This window comes from Ranitomeya variabilis, chromosome 1, assembly GCF_051348905.1.
Source record: "Ranitomeya variabilis isolate aRanVar5 chromosome 1, aRanVar5.hap1, whole genome shotgun sequence".
Lineage (NCBI taxonomy): Eukaryota > Metazoa > Chordata > Amphibia > Anura > Dendrobatidae > Ranitomeya > Ranitomeya variabilis.
In genome coordinates, this window is record NC_135232.1 from 215,001,579 (window position 1) to 215,020,351 (window position 18,773).

An 18,773-nucleotide genomic window follows, 5' to 3' on the forward strand; every position below is an offset into this window, starting at 1 on the left:
GCATGTGCAGTGTGGAGTTCCACCTTGTTGCAACGTCGATGATTAGGCGATGCTGGGGAAGGTTCAAAGACCGCTGATAGTTCTGCATACGGCTGGAGTGTACGGGCGAACGGCGGATATGCGAGCAAAGTCTGCGCACTTTAAGGAGCAGGTCGGGTAACCCCGGATAACTTTTCAGGAAGCACTGCACCACCAGGTTCAAGGTGTGAGCCAGGCAAGGAATGTGTTTCAGTTGGGAAAGGGCTATCGCAGCCATGAAATTCCTTCCGTTATCACTCTCTACCTTGCCTGCCTCAAGATGTACAGTGCCCAGCCATGACTGAGTTTCTTTCTGCAAGAACTCGGACAGAACTTCCGCGGTGTGTCTGTTGTCGCCCAAACACTTCATTGCCAATACAGCCTGCTGACGCTTGCCACTAGCTGTCCCATAATGGCACACCTGGTGTGCAACAGTGGCAGCTGCGGATGGAGTGGCTGTGTGACTGCGGTCTGTGGACGAGCTCTCGCTTCTGCAGGAGGACGAGGAAGAGGAGGAGGGGGGGCGAACGCCTACAGCCAACTCTTTCCTTGACCGTGGGCTAGGCAGAACTGTCCCAATATTGCTGTCCCCTGTGGACCCTGCATCCACCACATTCACCCAGTGTGCCGTGATGGACACGTAACGTCCCTGGCCATGCCTACTGGTCCATGCATCTGTTGTCAGGTGCACCTTTGTAGTCACAGACTGCCTGAGTGCATGGACGATGCGGTCTTTAACATGCTGTTGGAGGGCTGGGATGGCTTTTCTAGAAAAGAAGTGTCGACTGGGTAGCTCGTAGCGTGGTACAGCGTAGTCCATCAGCGCTTTGAAAGCTTTGCTTTCAACTAACTGGTAGGGCATCATCTCTAATGAGATTAGTCTAGCAATGTGGGCGTTCAAACCCTGTGTACGCGGATTCGAGGATGAGTACTTCCTTTTCCTAACAAGAGTCTCATGTAGGGTGAGCTGGACTGGAGAGCTGGAGATCGTGGAACTAGCGGTGGTGCCGGTGGACATGGACATAAGTGAGAGAGGGTTGGAGATGGTATTCTTGATGGTGCCCTACATGCAGTGTTTCCTACTGCAAACCTGGTGATTCCCTGACTGCTTTGACCTGGCGACGAAAGCTGCACTGATACTGCAGGTGGTGCAGGAAATGGTGGGTTTACAGTGAGGGAAGGGATGTAGCGTTGCTGACTAGCTTCATTGGCCGAGGGTGCTGCAACCTTTAGGGACGTTTGGTAGTTAGTCCAGGCTTGCAAATGCATGGTGGATAAATGTCTATGCATGCAACTTGTATTTAGACTTTTAAGATTCTGACCTCTGCTTAAGGTAGTTGAACATTTTTGACAGATGACTTTGCGCTGATCATTTGGATGTTGTTTAAAAAAATGCCAGACTGCACTCTTTCTACTATTGGATACCTTTTCAGGCATTGCAGACTGAGCTTCTTTAACCGGATGGCCACGCTGTCCTCCAACTGGTTTTGGCACGCGTTTTTGGCCAGATACGGGCCCGGCAGATGGAACCTGTTGTGATGTTGATGCCTGCTGTGGCTCCTCCTCCTCCGCTTCAGAACTACTGCCGCCTGCACCCTGTTCCCCCAATGGCTGCCAATCGGGGTCAACAACTGGGTCATCTATGACCTCCTCTTCTATGTCGTGTGCAACTTCGTCTGTGTCACCGTGTAAGCCGGTGGTATAGCGTTCATGACGGGGCACCATAGTCTCCGCTGGGTTTGATTCTGCCTCAGTACACTGCGAGGGCAATGTTCTGCTCTGAGTCAAAGGAACAGCATAGTAATCTGGCTGTGGATCTGTGCGCTCCATGTCCGATTCAACTTCTAATGGGCATGGCCTGTTAACTGTTTCACTGTCTAACCCAGGAACGGTATGTGTAAAGAGCTCCATGGAGTAACCTGTTGTGTCGACTGACGCATCCTTCTCTGTTGTTCTGGGTGAAGGACACAAGGAAGCGACTTGTTCCTGACCGGGAGCATCCACTGACAATGCACTGCTCTGACATTTGGCACTTTCCGAGGAGGAGGCGAAAGAGCTAGAGGCAGAGTCAGCAATGAAAGCCAATACTTGTTCCTCCTGCTCCGGCTTCAAAAGTGGTTTTCCTACTCCCAGAAAAGAGAGCGTTCGAGGCCTTGTGTAGCCAGACAACGAACCTGGCTCAACAACTCGAGACTTAGGTGCTGTACTGCTTTTACCACGACCACCTGATGCTCCACCACCACTACCATCATTACCAGCTGACAATGACCGCCCACGGCCACGACCTCTTCCACTAGACTTCCTCATTGTTTGCAAAACGTAACCAAAGTAACGGTATTTGTTACTGTAAAACAACTTATAAGGTGAACTCAAACTTCTGTTGGATTTATATATACCTTTATAGGTGCCTGACACTGAAAGGAAAATCAGGCCCAATGTTACACACTAGGTTTTCTGTGCCCCAATAATTTGAGACAGACGGCACACACAGGCCCAGCACTCAAGCAGAAATGCCAATCTTAATCTCCCACTATTTTATTTTTTTTTCTGGGACAATAAAAAAAAAAAAAAAAAATACTACACACTAGGTTTTCTGTGGCACACAATGAGAGACAGATGCCACACACAGGACTGGCACAGAGGCAGACTTGCCAATCTTTATCTCCCAGACTCCCACTATTAATTTTTTTTTTTTTTTTACAGGGAGAATTTACCCCCCCAAAAAAAATGGCCCAGTATTACACAGTGGTTTTCGGTGGCACACAATGAGACAGATGCCACACACAGCAATGGCACAGAGGCAGACTTGCCAATCTTTAGCTCCCACTATTAATTTTTTTTTTTTACAGGGAGAATTTACCCCCCCCCCCCCAAAAAAAAATGGCCCAGTATTACACAGTGGTTTTCGGTGGCACACAATGAGACAGATGCCACACACAGCACTGGCTCAGAGGCAGACTTGCCAATCTTTATCTCCCTGCAGTAATCTCAGAAAAGTATGGCAGGCAGCTATTAAAAGGACTGCTGCACACAAAAGTGTGGACAAACAAACAAGATAGCTGTGCAGAAAGGAAGGAACAACAGGATTTGTGCTTTGAAAAAAGCAGTTGGTTTGCACAGCGGCGTACACACACAGCAACGCAGCTATCAGGGAGCCTTCTAGGGCAGCCCAATGAGCTACAGCGCTGAGGAAAAAAAAATGTAGCTTCCACTGTCCTGCAAACAAAAGGTGGTGTTGGACAGTGGAAATCGCTACAGCACAAGTGGTTTGGGGGTGAATGTACCCTGCCTAACACTGTCTATCCCTGCTTCTGACGAAGAGGCACCTCTCCCTACGCTCAGATCAGCAGCAGTAAGATGGCGGTCGGCGGGAACGCCCCTTTATAGCCCCTGTGACGCGGCAGAAAGCAAGCAAATCACTGCAATGCCCTTCTCTAAGATGGTGGGGACTGAGATCTATGTCATCACGCTGCCCACACTCTGCGTCCACCTTCATTGGCTGAGAAATGGCGCTTTTAGCGTCATTGAAACGCGACTTTGGCGCGAAAGTCGCGTACCACATGGCCGACCCCACACAGGGATCGGGTCGGGTTTCATGAGACACCGACTTTGCCAAAAGTCGGCGACTTATGAAAATGAACGATCCGTTTCGCTCAACCCTACTCATTACAAGTCTAGGAGACCCACTCCTTTGTAATGGGACAGTTTTTTTTATGAGGCCCTCCTCCATGTTTCTTCCAAAGGGGATTGGGGTGCGTGCAAATTTTGGTCAAGGCGGAACTTGCATTCAATGCATAAGGAAACAGTATGGCAGGACCAACTGAAGAATGTGAAGTGGGTTTTACTGTGGCCATCCAGTACTTGGGTTCAAAGGCTTATTGGGGTGCATATGACTTGATAGCAGGGCAGTCCCTGCAATCAATGCAACATTTTTCAGGAAGCCCTCCTGTACCTCTTGTGAAAGGGGTATTTTTAATGAAACCAATTTTATATTTTGATCACCTCTTATTCTATTTTATTGCAGTGGCGTGGCAGTGAAAAAAAAACACAACCCTGGCGTTTTTTTTTTTCTCGTTATGCCATTTACCGATCGGATTAATTTACTTTATATTTTAAAAGATCAGACTTTTCTGATTGCAGCAATACCAAATATCTGGGGGGTTTTTTGTTTGCTTTATTTTTTAAGGGGAAAAAGCAGGGTGACTTGAAACTGTGATCATCTGATTGCTTCCACTATGCATAGCAGTGCATCTGGCTGTCATAACACATTGGCACCCCGTGATCATGTCGCGGGCGTGCCGGTGGGCACGTGCATTAAATGCCACTGTCAGAGATTGATAGCATCATTTAACAGGTTAAATCAGCTCTCATCGGACAGGAAAGATGTGGGTTTTGGCGTAGAGCCTGCATAAAAATCATGGACTTGACAAATGATGTAAATGTGCGTTATATGAAAGGGTTAGATAAAACCATTAGTGTGTGATCTGCACCACTGACAATTTTAGAATGTAGGCATCGTTGCTTTCTTGTGCTTTAAAGAAAACCAAGAGCCAGGAATGATGCTCATCCAAGAAACCCTTAGTGCGCATACATATTAAAAAGTGTACTTACCAACTGGCACACTTTTCTAATTACAACTATGATACATAACCCATTCTGGGCATACGTTGGTACTTCCACTAGAACATAAAATGCCACAGTCCACCACGACCAATACAAACAAAACATAAACAAAAGTTCATTTTAATGAACAAATCTTGGATTAATAATAACTTCCATAGTTGGATGTGTTTAAATAAAATGTTCCTGTGCTGAGATAATCTTATAAATGTGCCCCTGCTGTGTACTGTCTAATGGCTGTGTCTGACCGTACAGGGACATGGTCTGATCATACCACAACTCCTGGGCAGGGGAGGAAGAAAAAGAGAATACAGACATAAGAGCATGGGAGACCAAATTATTATCTTTCTTTGAAATATTTTTATTTTTTTTAAACAGGCAGGGAAATGTTTTACCTCACAAAAAGAATCAGCAGTGACCCCCTGCTGTCCTGACCGTATACTCTTTGGTTCCTCCCCTGCCCAGGAGCTGTGGTAAGATCAGACCCTGCACGGTCAGACACAGCCATTACACAGTACACAGCAGGGGCACATTTATAAAATTATCTCAGCACAGGAACATTTTATTTAAACACATCTAATTGTGGAACTTATTATTATTCCAAGATCTATTGATTAAAAGCAGCTTTTGTTCTTGGGAGATCTCCCTAATCAGCAACTTCGTTTAGGACATGGAAACGTCCTATAAACTCTGTTACCCTTTATTCCCATTTATCTGCTAAATATTATTAGAAAGTAGGAAGCCTGTAATGCTTTAATAAGTTTTCCTTACATGAACAGAAAATCCAAAGATCATCTTTTATGACGGAAAAAACTATGTGCTAGTGGAATTCAATACTCTTTAATGTTTCATTTTTTAAAAGATGCATATATGGCAGGGTGACGGTGAATTTTGCAGAGTCAAGCAATTAGCCTCACGTTAACTGGGTTACATCTCTTATAAAGTGCAAATAATTTGATGTATCATTTTTCTATAAAACAGTAACCAAGAAAAATAACACTCCCAAATAGAAGGAAAACATAAGCAGATCTTAGGCTGAAGGGTAGTATCTGGTAGTGTAACTTAGAATCATCCACTTGTTTCTGGGAGAAAAGCAGACCTTTTATGTAATCCTAGGCAATCCATTTTAGAGAAAAAAAGAAAAAAGGAAACAAATTAAACGGAACGGTCCTGACTCGGTTTAAAACAAGTAAAATTGGATATGAGAGAATAAAAAAAATTATATGAAAAAAGAGGGAATAGTGATGTAGAAGAAAATAAAGCCCTAAATACAGTCAATGATGACATTAAATAGAATAAGAAAATGCCATCCATAGAAAATATTATAACTTAAAGGGAATCAATCACAGGGGTTATCACTACCCCATCTAAGAGGATCGTGAATTTGGGGACAAAGACCTGGATTCCAGTGATGTGTCACTTACTGGACTATGTGTTGTATTTTTTTTTATAAAATCAGTTTTCTCTTCTGCAGATCTAACAGTTCTTGGAATGCTGAGCTCTGTATAACCCCGCCTACACCACTGATTGGCTGCTTTCTGCCTTTGCAGAGTTTACGCAGAAAACTGCAAATTAGTGGCAAGAGTGGAGTTATATGGAGCTCATGAATGGAGAACTACAGTTGTGGCCAAAAGTATTGACACCCCTGCAATTCTGTCAGATAATACTCAGTTTCTTCCTGAAAATGATTGCAAACAAATTCTTTGGTATTATTATCTTCATTTAATTTGTCTTAAATGAAAAAACACAAAAGAGAATGAAGCAAAAAGCAAAACATTGATCATTTCACACAAAACTCCAAAAATGGGCCAGACAAAAGAATTGGCACCCTCAGCCCAATACTTGTATGCACAACCTTTAGCCAAAATAACTGCGACCAACCGCTTCCGGTAACCATCAATGAGTTTCTTACAATGCTCTGCTGGAATTTTAGACCATTCTTCTTTGCCAAACTGCTCCAGGTCCCTGATATTTGAAGGGTGCCTTCTCCAAGCTGCCATTTTTAGATCTCTCCACAGGTGTTCTATGGGATTCAGGTCTGGACTCATTGCTGGCCACCTTAGAAGTCTCCAGTGCTTTCTCTCAAACCATTTTCTAGTGCTTTTTGAAGTGTTTTAGGTTATTGTCCTGCTGGAAGACCCATGACCTCTGAGGGAGACCCAGCTTTCTCACACTGGGCCCTACATTATGCTGCAAAAATTTTTGGTAGTCTGCAGACTTCATAATGCCATGCACACGGTCAAGCAGTCCAGTGCCAGAGGCAGCAAAGCAACCCCAAAACATCAGGGAACCTCCACCATGTTTGACTGTAGGGACTGTGTTCTTTTCTTTGAATGCCTGTTTTTTTCTCCTGTAAACCCTGTTGATGCCTTTGCCCAAAAAGCTCTACTTTTGTCTCATCTGACCAGAGAACATTCTTCCAAAACATTTTAGGCTTTTTCAGGTAAGTTTTGGCAAACTCCAGCCTGGCTTTTTTATGTCTCGGGGTAAGAAGTGGGGTCTTCCTGGGTCTCCTACCATACAGTCCCTTTTCATTCAGATGCCGACGGATAGTACGGGTTGACACTGTTGTACCCTCAGACTGCAGGGCAGCTTGAACTTGTTTGGATGTTAGTCGAGGATCTTTATCCAACATCCGCACAATCTTGTGTTGAAATCTCTTGTCAATTTTTCTTTTCCGTCCACATCTAGGGAGGTTAGCCACAGTGCCATGGGCTTTAAACTTCTTGATGACACTGCGCACGGTAGACACAGGAACATTCAGGTCTTTGGAGATGGACTTGTAGCCTTGAGATTGCTCATGCTTCCTCATAATTTGGTTTCTCAAGTCCTCAGACAGTTCTTTGGTCTTCTTTCTTTTCTCCATGCTCAATGTGGTACACACAAGGACACAGGACAGAGGTTGAGTCAACTTTAATCCATGTCAACTGGCTGCAAGTGTGATTTAGTTATTGCCAACACCTGTTAGGTGCCACAGGTAAGTTACAGGTGCTGTTAATTACACAAATTAGAGAAGCATCACATGATTTTTCGAACAGTGCCAATACTTTTGTCCACCCCCTTTTTTATGTTTGGAGTGGAATTATATCCAATTTGGCTTTAGGACAATTCTTTTTGTGTTTTTTCATTTAAGACAAATTAAATGAAGATAATAATACCAGTTAATTTGTGTTTGCAATCATTTTCAGGAAGAAACTGAGTATTATCTGACAGAATTGCAGGGGAGTCAATACTTTTGGCCACAATTGTACATGGCAGCAGGTTCACTGGTCTCTAGATAAAATGTCCCGTTGATAAACCAGTGATTTTATCAAACAATAAGAGATTCAAATATTTACCACTGGCGCCAACTGTAATCACAATACACTTCACCTGCTGCAGAGAATTCTCCCTGACCACAATAGGGTTAAAATGATATACAACAGAAAGATAATAGCGCAAAGTAACAAGGAGAAAATTCAAAATGACACCTATGCACTGATATAGAACCAATAAAAGAAGCCAGATATGACCTTACTGAGGATATTCACATGGATATCATTCATCCACTGGTTGCATTATCGGTTGTCCAAATGCCCAATAGAAGGAAAGTAGTCATATATACATAGTGTCCACTCTGGTTATACACTCCATAATATGCTTGACTCGCTAAATGCTTCTTAAGAAAGTGCCGCGGCTAATATATTAATGTCCATACTCTACATGATGGAGACAAATAGAACTATAGGATTTTGCAGTGTGCTGGAATTAGCTGCACCTTGTCGCCAATCACAGTGACATCACCATCAGCATTCAAAGTTCCTCGTGGAGAGCAGGCATTGAGACAGTAGCTGCAGGCCGGGACACGAAGCTTTTACAGTCAATCATATTGTGGATGGTGTAACCAGAGTAGATACATCGGCTTTCATTCTATTGGACAGCTGATGCAACCAGTGGATGCATCCATGTGAATATCCTCAGTAAGGCCGGAGTCACACTACCGTATAATACGGACGAGTACTATGCAATTTAAAAAAAAAAAAAAAAAAAAAAAAAAAAAATCGCATAGCACTGGGAACAATGTTAATCTATGGGGCAGCTCCTATCAGTTTTTTCGCAGCCGTATTATACGTTGCGAGAGAAAGTTGCAGCATGCTACGATTTGCACCGTATATCGGCTGAGAATCGCCAATGAAAGTCTATGGGTGCGAGAAACACTCTTACAGATGTGCCTTTTCCGGGGTGGCTGGGGGCAGATGTTTTTAGCTGGGGGGCAATAACCATGGTCCCTCTCTGGGCTATTGATATCTGCCCTCAGTTACTGGCTTTCCCCCTCTGGCGGAGAAAGTTGTGCGGGAGCCCACGCCAGTTTTTTCTGTGAATTAACCCTTTAACACCTACAGCTCCCACATTTTACACAGACACACACTACTAACATTATTAGGGAGGGATATATAAAAATAACGGATATGCAGTGGTTTACTGTATGTAAACCATGTCTCATATCCTGTCGGGTTCGATAATGATTTAGCAAAAGCTATTGAATTACCAGCTTTTCTGCTATCTAGCTCTGTCTGAAATTATATATACACACCATGTTCCAAATTATGCAAATTATATTTTTGTCGTATTTTCCTAAATGGTCAGTGCAAATGACAGTCAGTCTAATAAAAGTTATCACCCGTTAGAGTATACATCGAATTTTATTGAAGAAACCTCCCAATGATAACAGTAAAATCTCCAAAATGAATAAAAACTCAAAATGCACTGGTCCAAATTATTAGGCACAGTAGTATTTCTAAACATTTGATATGTTTTAAAGAACTGAAAATGCTCATTTGTGGAATTTGCAGCATTAGGAGGTCACATTCAATGAACAAAAAAGCTATTTAACTCCAAAACATTCTAACAGGCCAAGTTACTTGTGAGTTTTTGGAGAGTTTCTGCTTGTATTTCTTTGCATGAAGTCAGAATAGCCTCCCAGAGCTCCTGTTTTGATGTGAATGGCCTCCCACCCTCACAGATCTTTTGCTTGATGATACTCCAAAGGTTCTCTATAGGGTTGAGGTCAGGGGAAGATGGTGGCCACACCATGAGTTTATCTCCTTTTATGCCCATAGCAGCCAATGACTACAAGGTATTCTTTGCAGCATGAGATGGTGCATGGTCATGCATGAAGATGATTTTGCTCCTGAAGGCACGTTTCTGCTTTTTAGACCATGGAAGAAAGTTGTCAGTCAGAAACTATAAACTTTGCAGAGGTCATATTCACATCTTCAGGAACCTTAACCTCTTTCTGACCTCGGACGGGATAGTATGTCCGAGGTCAGAAGCCCCGCTTTGATGCGGGCTCCGGCGGTGAGCCCGCATCAAAGCCGGGACATGTCAGCTGTTTTGAACAGCTGACATGTGCCCGTAATAGGCGCGGGCAGAATCGCGATCTGCCCGCGCCTATTAACTAGTTAAATGCCGCTGTCAAACGCAGACAGCGGCATTTAACTACAGCTTCCGGCCGGGTGGCCGGAAATGAGCGCATCGCTGATCCACGTCAGATGATCGGAGGTCGGCGATACTTCTCCATTGTAACCATAGAGGTCCTTGAGACCTCTATGGTTACTGATCGCCGGTAGCTGTGAGCGCCACCCTGTGGTCGGCGCTCACAGCACACCTGCAATTCTGCTGCATAGCAGCGAACATCAGATCGCTGCTATGTAGCAGAGGCGATCGGGTTGTGCCTGCTTCTAGCCTCCTATGGAGGCTATTGAAGCATGGTAAAAGTAAAAAAAAAAGTTAAAAAAATGTGGAAAAAAAAATATATATATATAAAAGTTTAAATCACCCCCCTTTCGCCCCATTCAAAATAAATCAATAAAAAAAAAAATCAAATCTACACATATTTGGTATCGCTGCGTTCAGATTCGCCCAATCTATCAATAAAAAAAAGCATTAACCTGATCGCTAAACAGTGTAGCGAGAAAAAAATTTGAAACACCAGAATTATGTTTTTTTGGTCGCCGCGACATTGCATTAAAATGCAATAACGGGCGATCAAAAGAACGTATCTGCACCGAAATGGCGCCATTTTTTTTTTTAGCAAAGTTTGGAATTTTTTTTCACCACGGAAATAAAAAAGAACCTAGTCATGTTAGGTGTCTATGAACTCGTACTGACCTGGAGAATCATAATAGCAGGTCAGTTTTAGCATTTATTGAACCTAGCAAAAAAGCCAAACAAAAAACAAGTGTGAGATTGCACTTTTTTTGCAATTTCACCGCACTTGGAATTTTTTTCCCGTTTTCTAGTTTACGACATGCTAAAACCAATGATGTTGTTCAAAAGTACAACTCGTCCCGCAAAAAATAAGCCCTCACATTGCCATATGGACGGAGAAATAAAAAAGTTATGGCTCTGGGAAGGAGGGGAGCGAAAAATGAACACAGAAAAACAGAAAATCCCAAGGTCATGAAGGGGTTAAAAGGCCCTACTAGCCATTTCCCCATAATTCCGGCCAAAACATGACTCTTCTACTTCCTTGCTGATGTTGCAGCCTTGTTGGGACATGGTGGCCATCCACCAATCATCCACTACTCCATCCATCTGGACCATCCAGGGTTGCTCGACACTCATCAGTAAACAAAACTGTTTGCAAATTAGTCTTCATGTATGTCTGGGCTCACTGCAACCATTTCTGCTTGTGAACACTGTTTAGGGGTGGCCGAATAGTAGGTTTATGCACCACAGCAAGCCTTTGAAGTATCCTACACCTTGAGGTTCGAGGGACTCCAGACGCACCAGCAGCTTCAAATAATGGTTTGCTGCTTTCTAATGGTATTTTGGCAGCTGCTCTCTTAATCTAATGAATTTGTCTGGCAGAAACCTTCCTCATTATGCCTTTATCTGCATGAACTCTGTATGTGCTCTGTTTCAGTCACAAATCTCTTCACAGTATGATGATCACTTAAGTTTTGTGAAATATCTAATGTATTCATACCTTGTCCAAGGCATTGCACTATTTAACGCTTTTCAGCAGCTGAGAGATCCTTTTTGTTTCCCATATTGCTTGAAACTTGTGGCCTGCTTAATAATGTGGAACATCGTTTTTAAGTAGTTTTCTTTTAAATTAGAATCACCTGGAAAACTAAATATCACATGTGTTTAAGATTGATTTCAGTGATCCATTGAGCCCTGAGACACAATACCATCCATGAGTTTATTTGAAAAACAAAACAATTAAATCTTTATGACACTTAAATCCAATTTGCATAATAATTTATAATATATATTTTCATGAATATTTCAGCCCATGAATCCATTATTTGTCCATTTTGCAAGCCAGTGAGAAAATCTCGCCATACGGATGTCACACGGATGGTTAGATGTGAGAAAAGTCGCATCCTCGCACTGCAGACGGATGACATACAGATCACTGTTCAGAGAACATTTCTGAGATTCTCGTCCGTGTAAAACGGACCGATATTTTATATGTTGTGTGTGACTCCAGCCTTAGGCTGTTTGTGGCTTATTATAGCGCCATTTATTCCATGGCGCTTTACATGTGAAAAGGGGTGTATATAACAAAAAAAGTACAATCGAAGCAAAACGATTCACCGACTGGTACAAGAGGAGAGATGACCCTGCCCGCGAGGGCTCACATTCTCCATTATTGGTTACATGTTACTTCATAGTTGTAAGTTTGAATTTTTGCCTTGTCACTTTGTGCAATTAGCATTCTTATTGAATCGTCTAGTATTTGATTTTATCAAACCTGTACATACACTTTTTTGTAGTGATTTTAATCAAAACTACAGCAAGTAGCTCAGTAATTGATACATCATTGTAATCATGGTTTTTGGTCTCTACATTATGGTACTCTTAGATTAAGTGGAAAAAACCTGCTGACATATTCGCTGAGAAACATCCTCATCTGTTCACATTTCTACTATTCTCAATTTCATCCGGCGTTTGTGATAGCAAATACTAAATACAAAAGGTCTGCTGCATTATTCTTGCTTTTATAACTCATTGGGATCTCGCAAGATTCATTAGGTAAAAAGGTGCAATCATGAAGCTGTTATGGCTCTGTTAAAGCGTAACGTCGTTTTAATTTTTATTTCTTAAATCAGTAGTACACATGAAAATAAGCAACTTCATAATAAGGTTTATCAGACAAGTTTGCTTCTTTCTCTGCCAGAATTGATCAGTCATTATCAAAATTCTGAATTCTGAGGTAAAAATCTCTATTCAGTAGTGATGAGTAGGGTTGAGCGAAACGGGTCGGCCATTTTCAGAAGTCGCCGACTTTTGGCAAAGTCGGGTTTCATGAAACCCGACCCGACCCCTGAGTGGGGTCGGCCATGAGGTCGGCGATCTTCTGAATCTGTATCGGAATTCCGATACCGAGTTCCGATATGTTTGCGATATCGGGAATCGGTATCGGAATCCATATTTAAGTGTTAAATAAAGAATCAAAATAAAAAATATTGATATACTCACCCTCGGACGCGCCCTGGTACTAACCTGCAGGCTTCCTTCCTAAGAATGAGCGCGTGAATGACCTGCGGTGACGTCGCGGCTTGTGATTGGTCGCGAGCGGTCACATGGACAAGCCGCAACGTCATCTAAGGTCCTTCACGCGCTCATTCTTAGGAAGGAAGGCTGGCGGAAAGAAGCAGGGCGCGTCCGAGGGTGAGTATATACCTAATAGGAATACAGGCAATAATACATGGCTACAGTTTAACCGTGTATGGCAGGCAATACCTGCATCTTTCTTTATGCACACAACATGCCGGGCATGGATCTGAGCATCGCATCCAGGCACCAGCAATACTTGGTTGAGACCCATCTCCTATCTCAGTAATGGGGAAAGTCTCTTCACTGAATACAGATTTTTACCTCAGAATTGAGAATTTTGATAATGACTGATCAATTCTGGGAGAGAAAGAAGCAAATGTGTCTGATAAGCTACATTATAAATTTGCTTATTTTCATGTGTACAATTGATTTATGAAATAAAAATTAAAACGATGGTTAGTCTTTAACATTAAGCGATGAGGAAAAGGTGAGCACAGATCTGGATCTTGTATTTGAAATTCATTATATATAAATTGAAAATATTTCAGATTTCATTATTCCGATACATAAGGGGTTCAACAGGTAATAATTTAATGTGAATAATGCGATATTCAAAGTTACAACGTAAAGGCTTTTACGAGTATATCCTACAAATAGACTTAGAAATGTAAAGAACTACAAAAAAAAAAAAAAAAATACTTACTGTCCTTTTTCACTGTGAGCACAAGAGAAGGAAAATAAGAATACATTAAAACAATGCCATTTACATTCCTCAATCATAAAAAATAATTTTATTTAAAAAAAAAGGCAATTTAAATTTCTGATCCAAAACATTACTTATTGCATCTTATTCTTTAACTCATAATGTGCTCTGACACCCATGTTGTAACGAATGATATTTAGTTTAAGGAGTCATTCAAACTTCCGCTTTTCATTTACATGTCCTATCCATGTTTTCCATAGAAAGAACATGTTCCTATAATAGTCTATGGGGTTATTCATATGTCTGTCTTTGTGGACACAATGTACACTAAAATAAATGAAAAAAATAGACATAACCATTTTTGATCGGAATCAAAGATCAAAACTCACCAATAGCACTTAGAAGTAGAGATGGGCGAACCCGAACAGTAAAGTTCAGCATCCGTACAGAACACCTACTGCTCGGGCACGGACACCGAACACCAGGAAGTCCTTGTTACTGTTCGGGTTCAGCTGCCCAAACATTGGGTGGTTGTTGCGCTGTCATGTGCATGACAGTACGGCAAACATCGCCTCTGATCAGCGGTGAAATCATCCACACCGATCAGAGAGCCACGGTTCCCACGCTGTCAAAAGACAGCGTGAGCACTCAGCTGCGATGGGAGGTATAAAGTTTACCTCCAGTCACTGGTATCAGTTGAAGGGACAACTGCTCCCATCATTCGAAACCTGCGGCTGCTAATAACAGCGAGAACAGGAGCGGCAGATGAGAGTATGTTAGTATGTTAGGGCATGTTAGGCTATGGGTTGAACTAGATGGACTTAAAGTCTTCCTTCAACCTTAATAACTATGTAATAACTATGTATTCATCAGCGGCTCCTGCGCTGTAAATAAATAATTTTAAAAAACCTGGCGTGGGTTCCCCCTATTTTTGATAACCAACCAGGCAAAACTCACAGCAGGGGGCTGCAACCCTCAGCTGTCAGCTTCAGCATGGCTAATTATCAAGAACAGAGGGGTCCCCATGCCGTATTTTTAATTATTTAAATAAATTTAAATAAATAATTTAAAAAAAGGCATGAGGTCCCCCCATTTTTTCAACCAACCTTGCTAAAGCAGACAGCTGGGAGCTGGCATTCTCAGGCTAGTAAGGGGTCATGGATATTGCCCCCTCAGCTGCCCAGTAAAGGCACACCTATTAGATGCACCAATTCTGGTGCTTTGGCCGGCTCTTTCCACTTGCCCTGTAGCGCTGGCAGGTGGGGTGATAGTTGGGGGGGTATTGATGTCAGGTTAGTAATGGAGATGCGTCATTAGGAAACCCCATTACTAATCCCATAGTCACATTGTAAGAAAACACAGACACCAAGAAAAGTCCTTTAATTGAAAGAATGACACCAACTCCTTTAATAATTTCAATTAAAACATACTGACGACCTTGCCTAATTCCACTGAAGCCCTTGTTCTCCTGTAATAAACCAAAAATAAAAAAACAATATATGATACATGTCCCATGCCGTAATCCATGTCTGTGGGATAATTAGTTTTCAACCTGGATGGTGCAAAGATGCAACCATCCAGGCTGAGGACCACTGGTGAATGAACAGCTGTGAGAACAGCCTCAGTGACATCACTGAGGCGCCGTTCCCAGCCGGGATGAGCTGCAGTGATCTCAGTGAGTAAATAGCCAGGATCTCACTAACAAGCCACTTATCTAGCTACATAGGCTATGTTTCCAAAAGTATTTAAAAATTAGCATGACCAATAAGATTTACCTCACATGTCAAATGATCAATTGGGAACATATGCAAATTTAATCAGACAAATTATAGTATAGGGTCATTATCCATCTTATCGTTCACATGGCATAAGAATCAAATTTTAGGATCTGCTTTAAATAAACTTTGCATACCCTTACTGTTAGGTACAATAAACACTTCCAAAACCTACCCAGCCTGGAGCATTTACAAAGCATATGCCCAATGGGCATTCACCGTGTCACACCTCGAGCAATTTGAGGTAGATCGGACCCCTCCATTATAAAGGAATTACAGCATCTTCTGTGCTTCACAAAAAGATAATTTGATATTTCATTCCAAGATAATATTGGACCCCCAGTGAGATCAGCCATAGGATCACACACTGTGTGGGAAAATCTATCATGTTCTTGGTGTCTGCCAGTAGCCACATGTTGGACAGGCCAAAGTCCCTACCAGTGAAGCTCTTCTGATAATTCCAGCATGACCTATCAGCCAGTGATGGTCTCTCCTCTGTGTGCAGGACACCAGGGACATCTGGCAGCTAAATTGTGATTTGAAAGTCCAAGGGACAGAACAAAGCAGCATATAATAAACAGTATGAACAGCTGGAGGTCACTAAGGCATGTATATTCACATGCTCTCTCAGGCCACGTCTGCACCGTCACTCATGACAGCTTTGATAGCAATTATCTTAGATGTATCTATTAGTAGAATAGTTTCAATAGTTTCAATTGAATGTTTTCATGGACTTCATCTCCAAAAGATTTGATCTGCATTCATGGCACCATCAGTGATGTCCCATCTATAGCACCTGAAAACTAAAGCAAATCACTTGGATCATCAGCTTTATATCCTATATATGGGCATGCCCACTGAGCACAGAGATTGGCTGCAGTGGTCTTATGCAGCTGACATGATGTCTCCACTGCAACAATGTCGACAAAGACAAACAGAGCAGCAGAAAACCAGTGGTTCAGCAATTTAGATTGAGAGCTCCACTGAGGACAGGTACTAATTTGCCTATAAAATATATAGGAACTATATAACAAATTATAATCTAATATATAAAAGTAAACATATTAATGCTTGCTACTTAAATTGCTAATATGAGAGACAGTCCATCTAAAAAATACCTGCCTTATACAAAATGTACATAGTGTAAATGGAGACATGCAGAAGTAAGCTTTCATGGTTTAACACAAAGAAAGATCACAAAATTGAAAAAGATCATGATAAATGGTTCTCTATAAAAAATGATCAGTGTCAGAGATTATATTAAGTAAATGGGGCGTTTTTGCGAACTAATTAAATATGATAAATATGAACCATTTAAAATTAAAGCAATTTATTAATTTCTGACAACAGACAATAAAGTTGGAGCAGTTAAATGAATTAAGATTTCTACAAGCAGAGGAAACCATTCAACTCAAACTGGAGTGATTTATCAAGTCATAAATATTGGCATAAAACTGATATCTTAATGAAATGCTAATTGCCTGCCTGTAATTAATAACGCCTGATGATGAATAATAAGCAGATACTTCACATGGCATTCCTTGTTTGATAAAATATGCACATTTTATGGATTTCTTTTTTTATAAAAAAAAAAAGTAAATGAGTAAATTAGTTTATTCCCAAGAAATGTGTTAAGCACTTAATTAGATCAGTCCATTTTATAGCTAAATTGCATTAAATGTCTTACAATTGCAGAACCAAAACCATTTATGATGATGGAACAGAGATGTAGTTTTAGATTATTTGCTTGGCACTAATTCTAATTTATAAAATATTCTATAACGGCATTTACAGAAAAATGACAGGAAAGGTATGTGCCATCAGATTGTCATTCTTTTTCAGTGCTCACTTCTAATAAGCTAACAAACAGCCTGTTCACCGAAATAGGGAAAAATATGGTCACATTAACATTGTGATTCAAAATTGATTTAATATATAGAATTTGTTTTATGTATTGATTCATTATGCTTACCTATTGTAACGTGGCTGTTGAACACCTAGTGGTTAGAAGATAAACTTGGAATAATGCTTTAGTACATATAGGACTAAAAGGGATTAATTGGCCATGACAGACTGATTGTGAGCAGCAGTTTGGAGAAACGACTGCTCAACATATCTCCACCGCTTTGTAAATTTAGAGCACTTTATCTAACACAAGGCTGTGTATATTGAGGTGTGCAGATCTCCTTGATTGAGTGCCTTTGCTAAATGACTAAGAAGCTGGACTCTAAACCAGGCAGGCTAACCAGCACTATTCCATGGACTTTATGTTTTATTTTGTGCCGGACAAGAGCTGTATTTGAGTTTTCTGTTGTGTGGTTTATGAGGATTGAAATAAACCAGCCAGAGATTGAACAGAAACAGTTCCTGTGATGCCTCAGATCACTACTAAGTGAGTAGCATTGCTGCACTATATAAATCTCATTACCTTACTGAATGTTTAGATGTATGCAAGATCAAATGTACAAAATTCCAGGAGGAAAGAAATGTCAGAAATTTTAACTCCTCTAAAACATTAAAATTAATGTGTAGCCCTTTAAAATATAAACCAGTTGATCACTTTATGACTCCAAAGTGCTTCTTCAGCAACAAGAAATTGCGTTTTTAAAGGTCAGTCTCGAAGTACATTGAGGTATGACGATGCCTTTACAGCTTCTTGGCCTCCGCTGTGTTCCTGAGCAGGCATGACCCTCCTAAGTCCGAGAATTAGTGGCCAAGGTACAAGAGCAAATGATCTGTCAGTCTGCCAGGAGATGGTGCTGCTAGTTTTGTAATACAGCAGAAGCTAAGAAGCTGTAAGTGCATCATCACACCTCAGTGCACTTCCAGAGTGCAATGAAGCGCCACTTTAGAGTCAAAGGATTCTATTTGTCTATTTTTTAAAGGTCAACAGAATTATATTAATGGTTTGGAGAATAAAAGTTTAACAGGTCTCCATTAAATTAAAAATATTTCCAAACCAAAAAGCCCCTTGATTTTCAGCATTAATTTCATGTACAAATGCTTAATATTTATTTAATTTAATAATATGTGAATCTAATCATGTATTACATGAAGATACCCACCATCCTTTAGCCATTGCTTGCCTCGGTCCTTCTCTAGCAGAC

The 18,773-nt window shown here is 41.4% G+C and overlaps 1 protein-coding gene across 4 annotated transcripts in view; it reads right to left on the reverse strand.

The window, feature by feature from the left end:
* The window catches only part of RPH3A (rabphilin 3A), a 450,823-nt gene that overhangs the window by 307,894 nt on the left and 124,156 nt on the right, over window positions 1-18,773 (reverse strand). For 2 of the 4 annotated variants that reach the window (XM_077292446.1, XM_077292445.1), the window contains one exon: window positions 13,892-13,903. The exons of the other annotated variants lie outside the window; for them this stretch is intronic. In XM_077292446.1, the coding sequence (XP_077148561.1) occupies window positions 13,892-13,903 (12 nt within the window). The remainder of the gene's footprint in view (window positions 1-13,891; window positions 13,904-18,773) is intronic. 4 annotated transcript variants of the gene reach the window in all.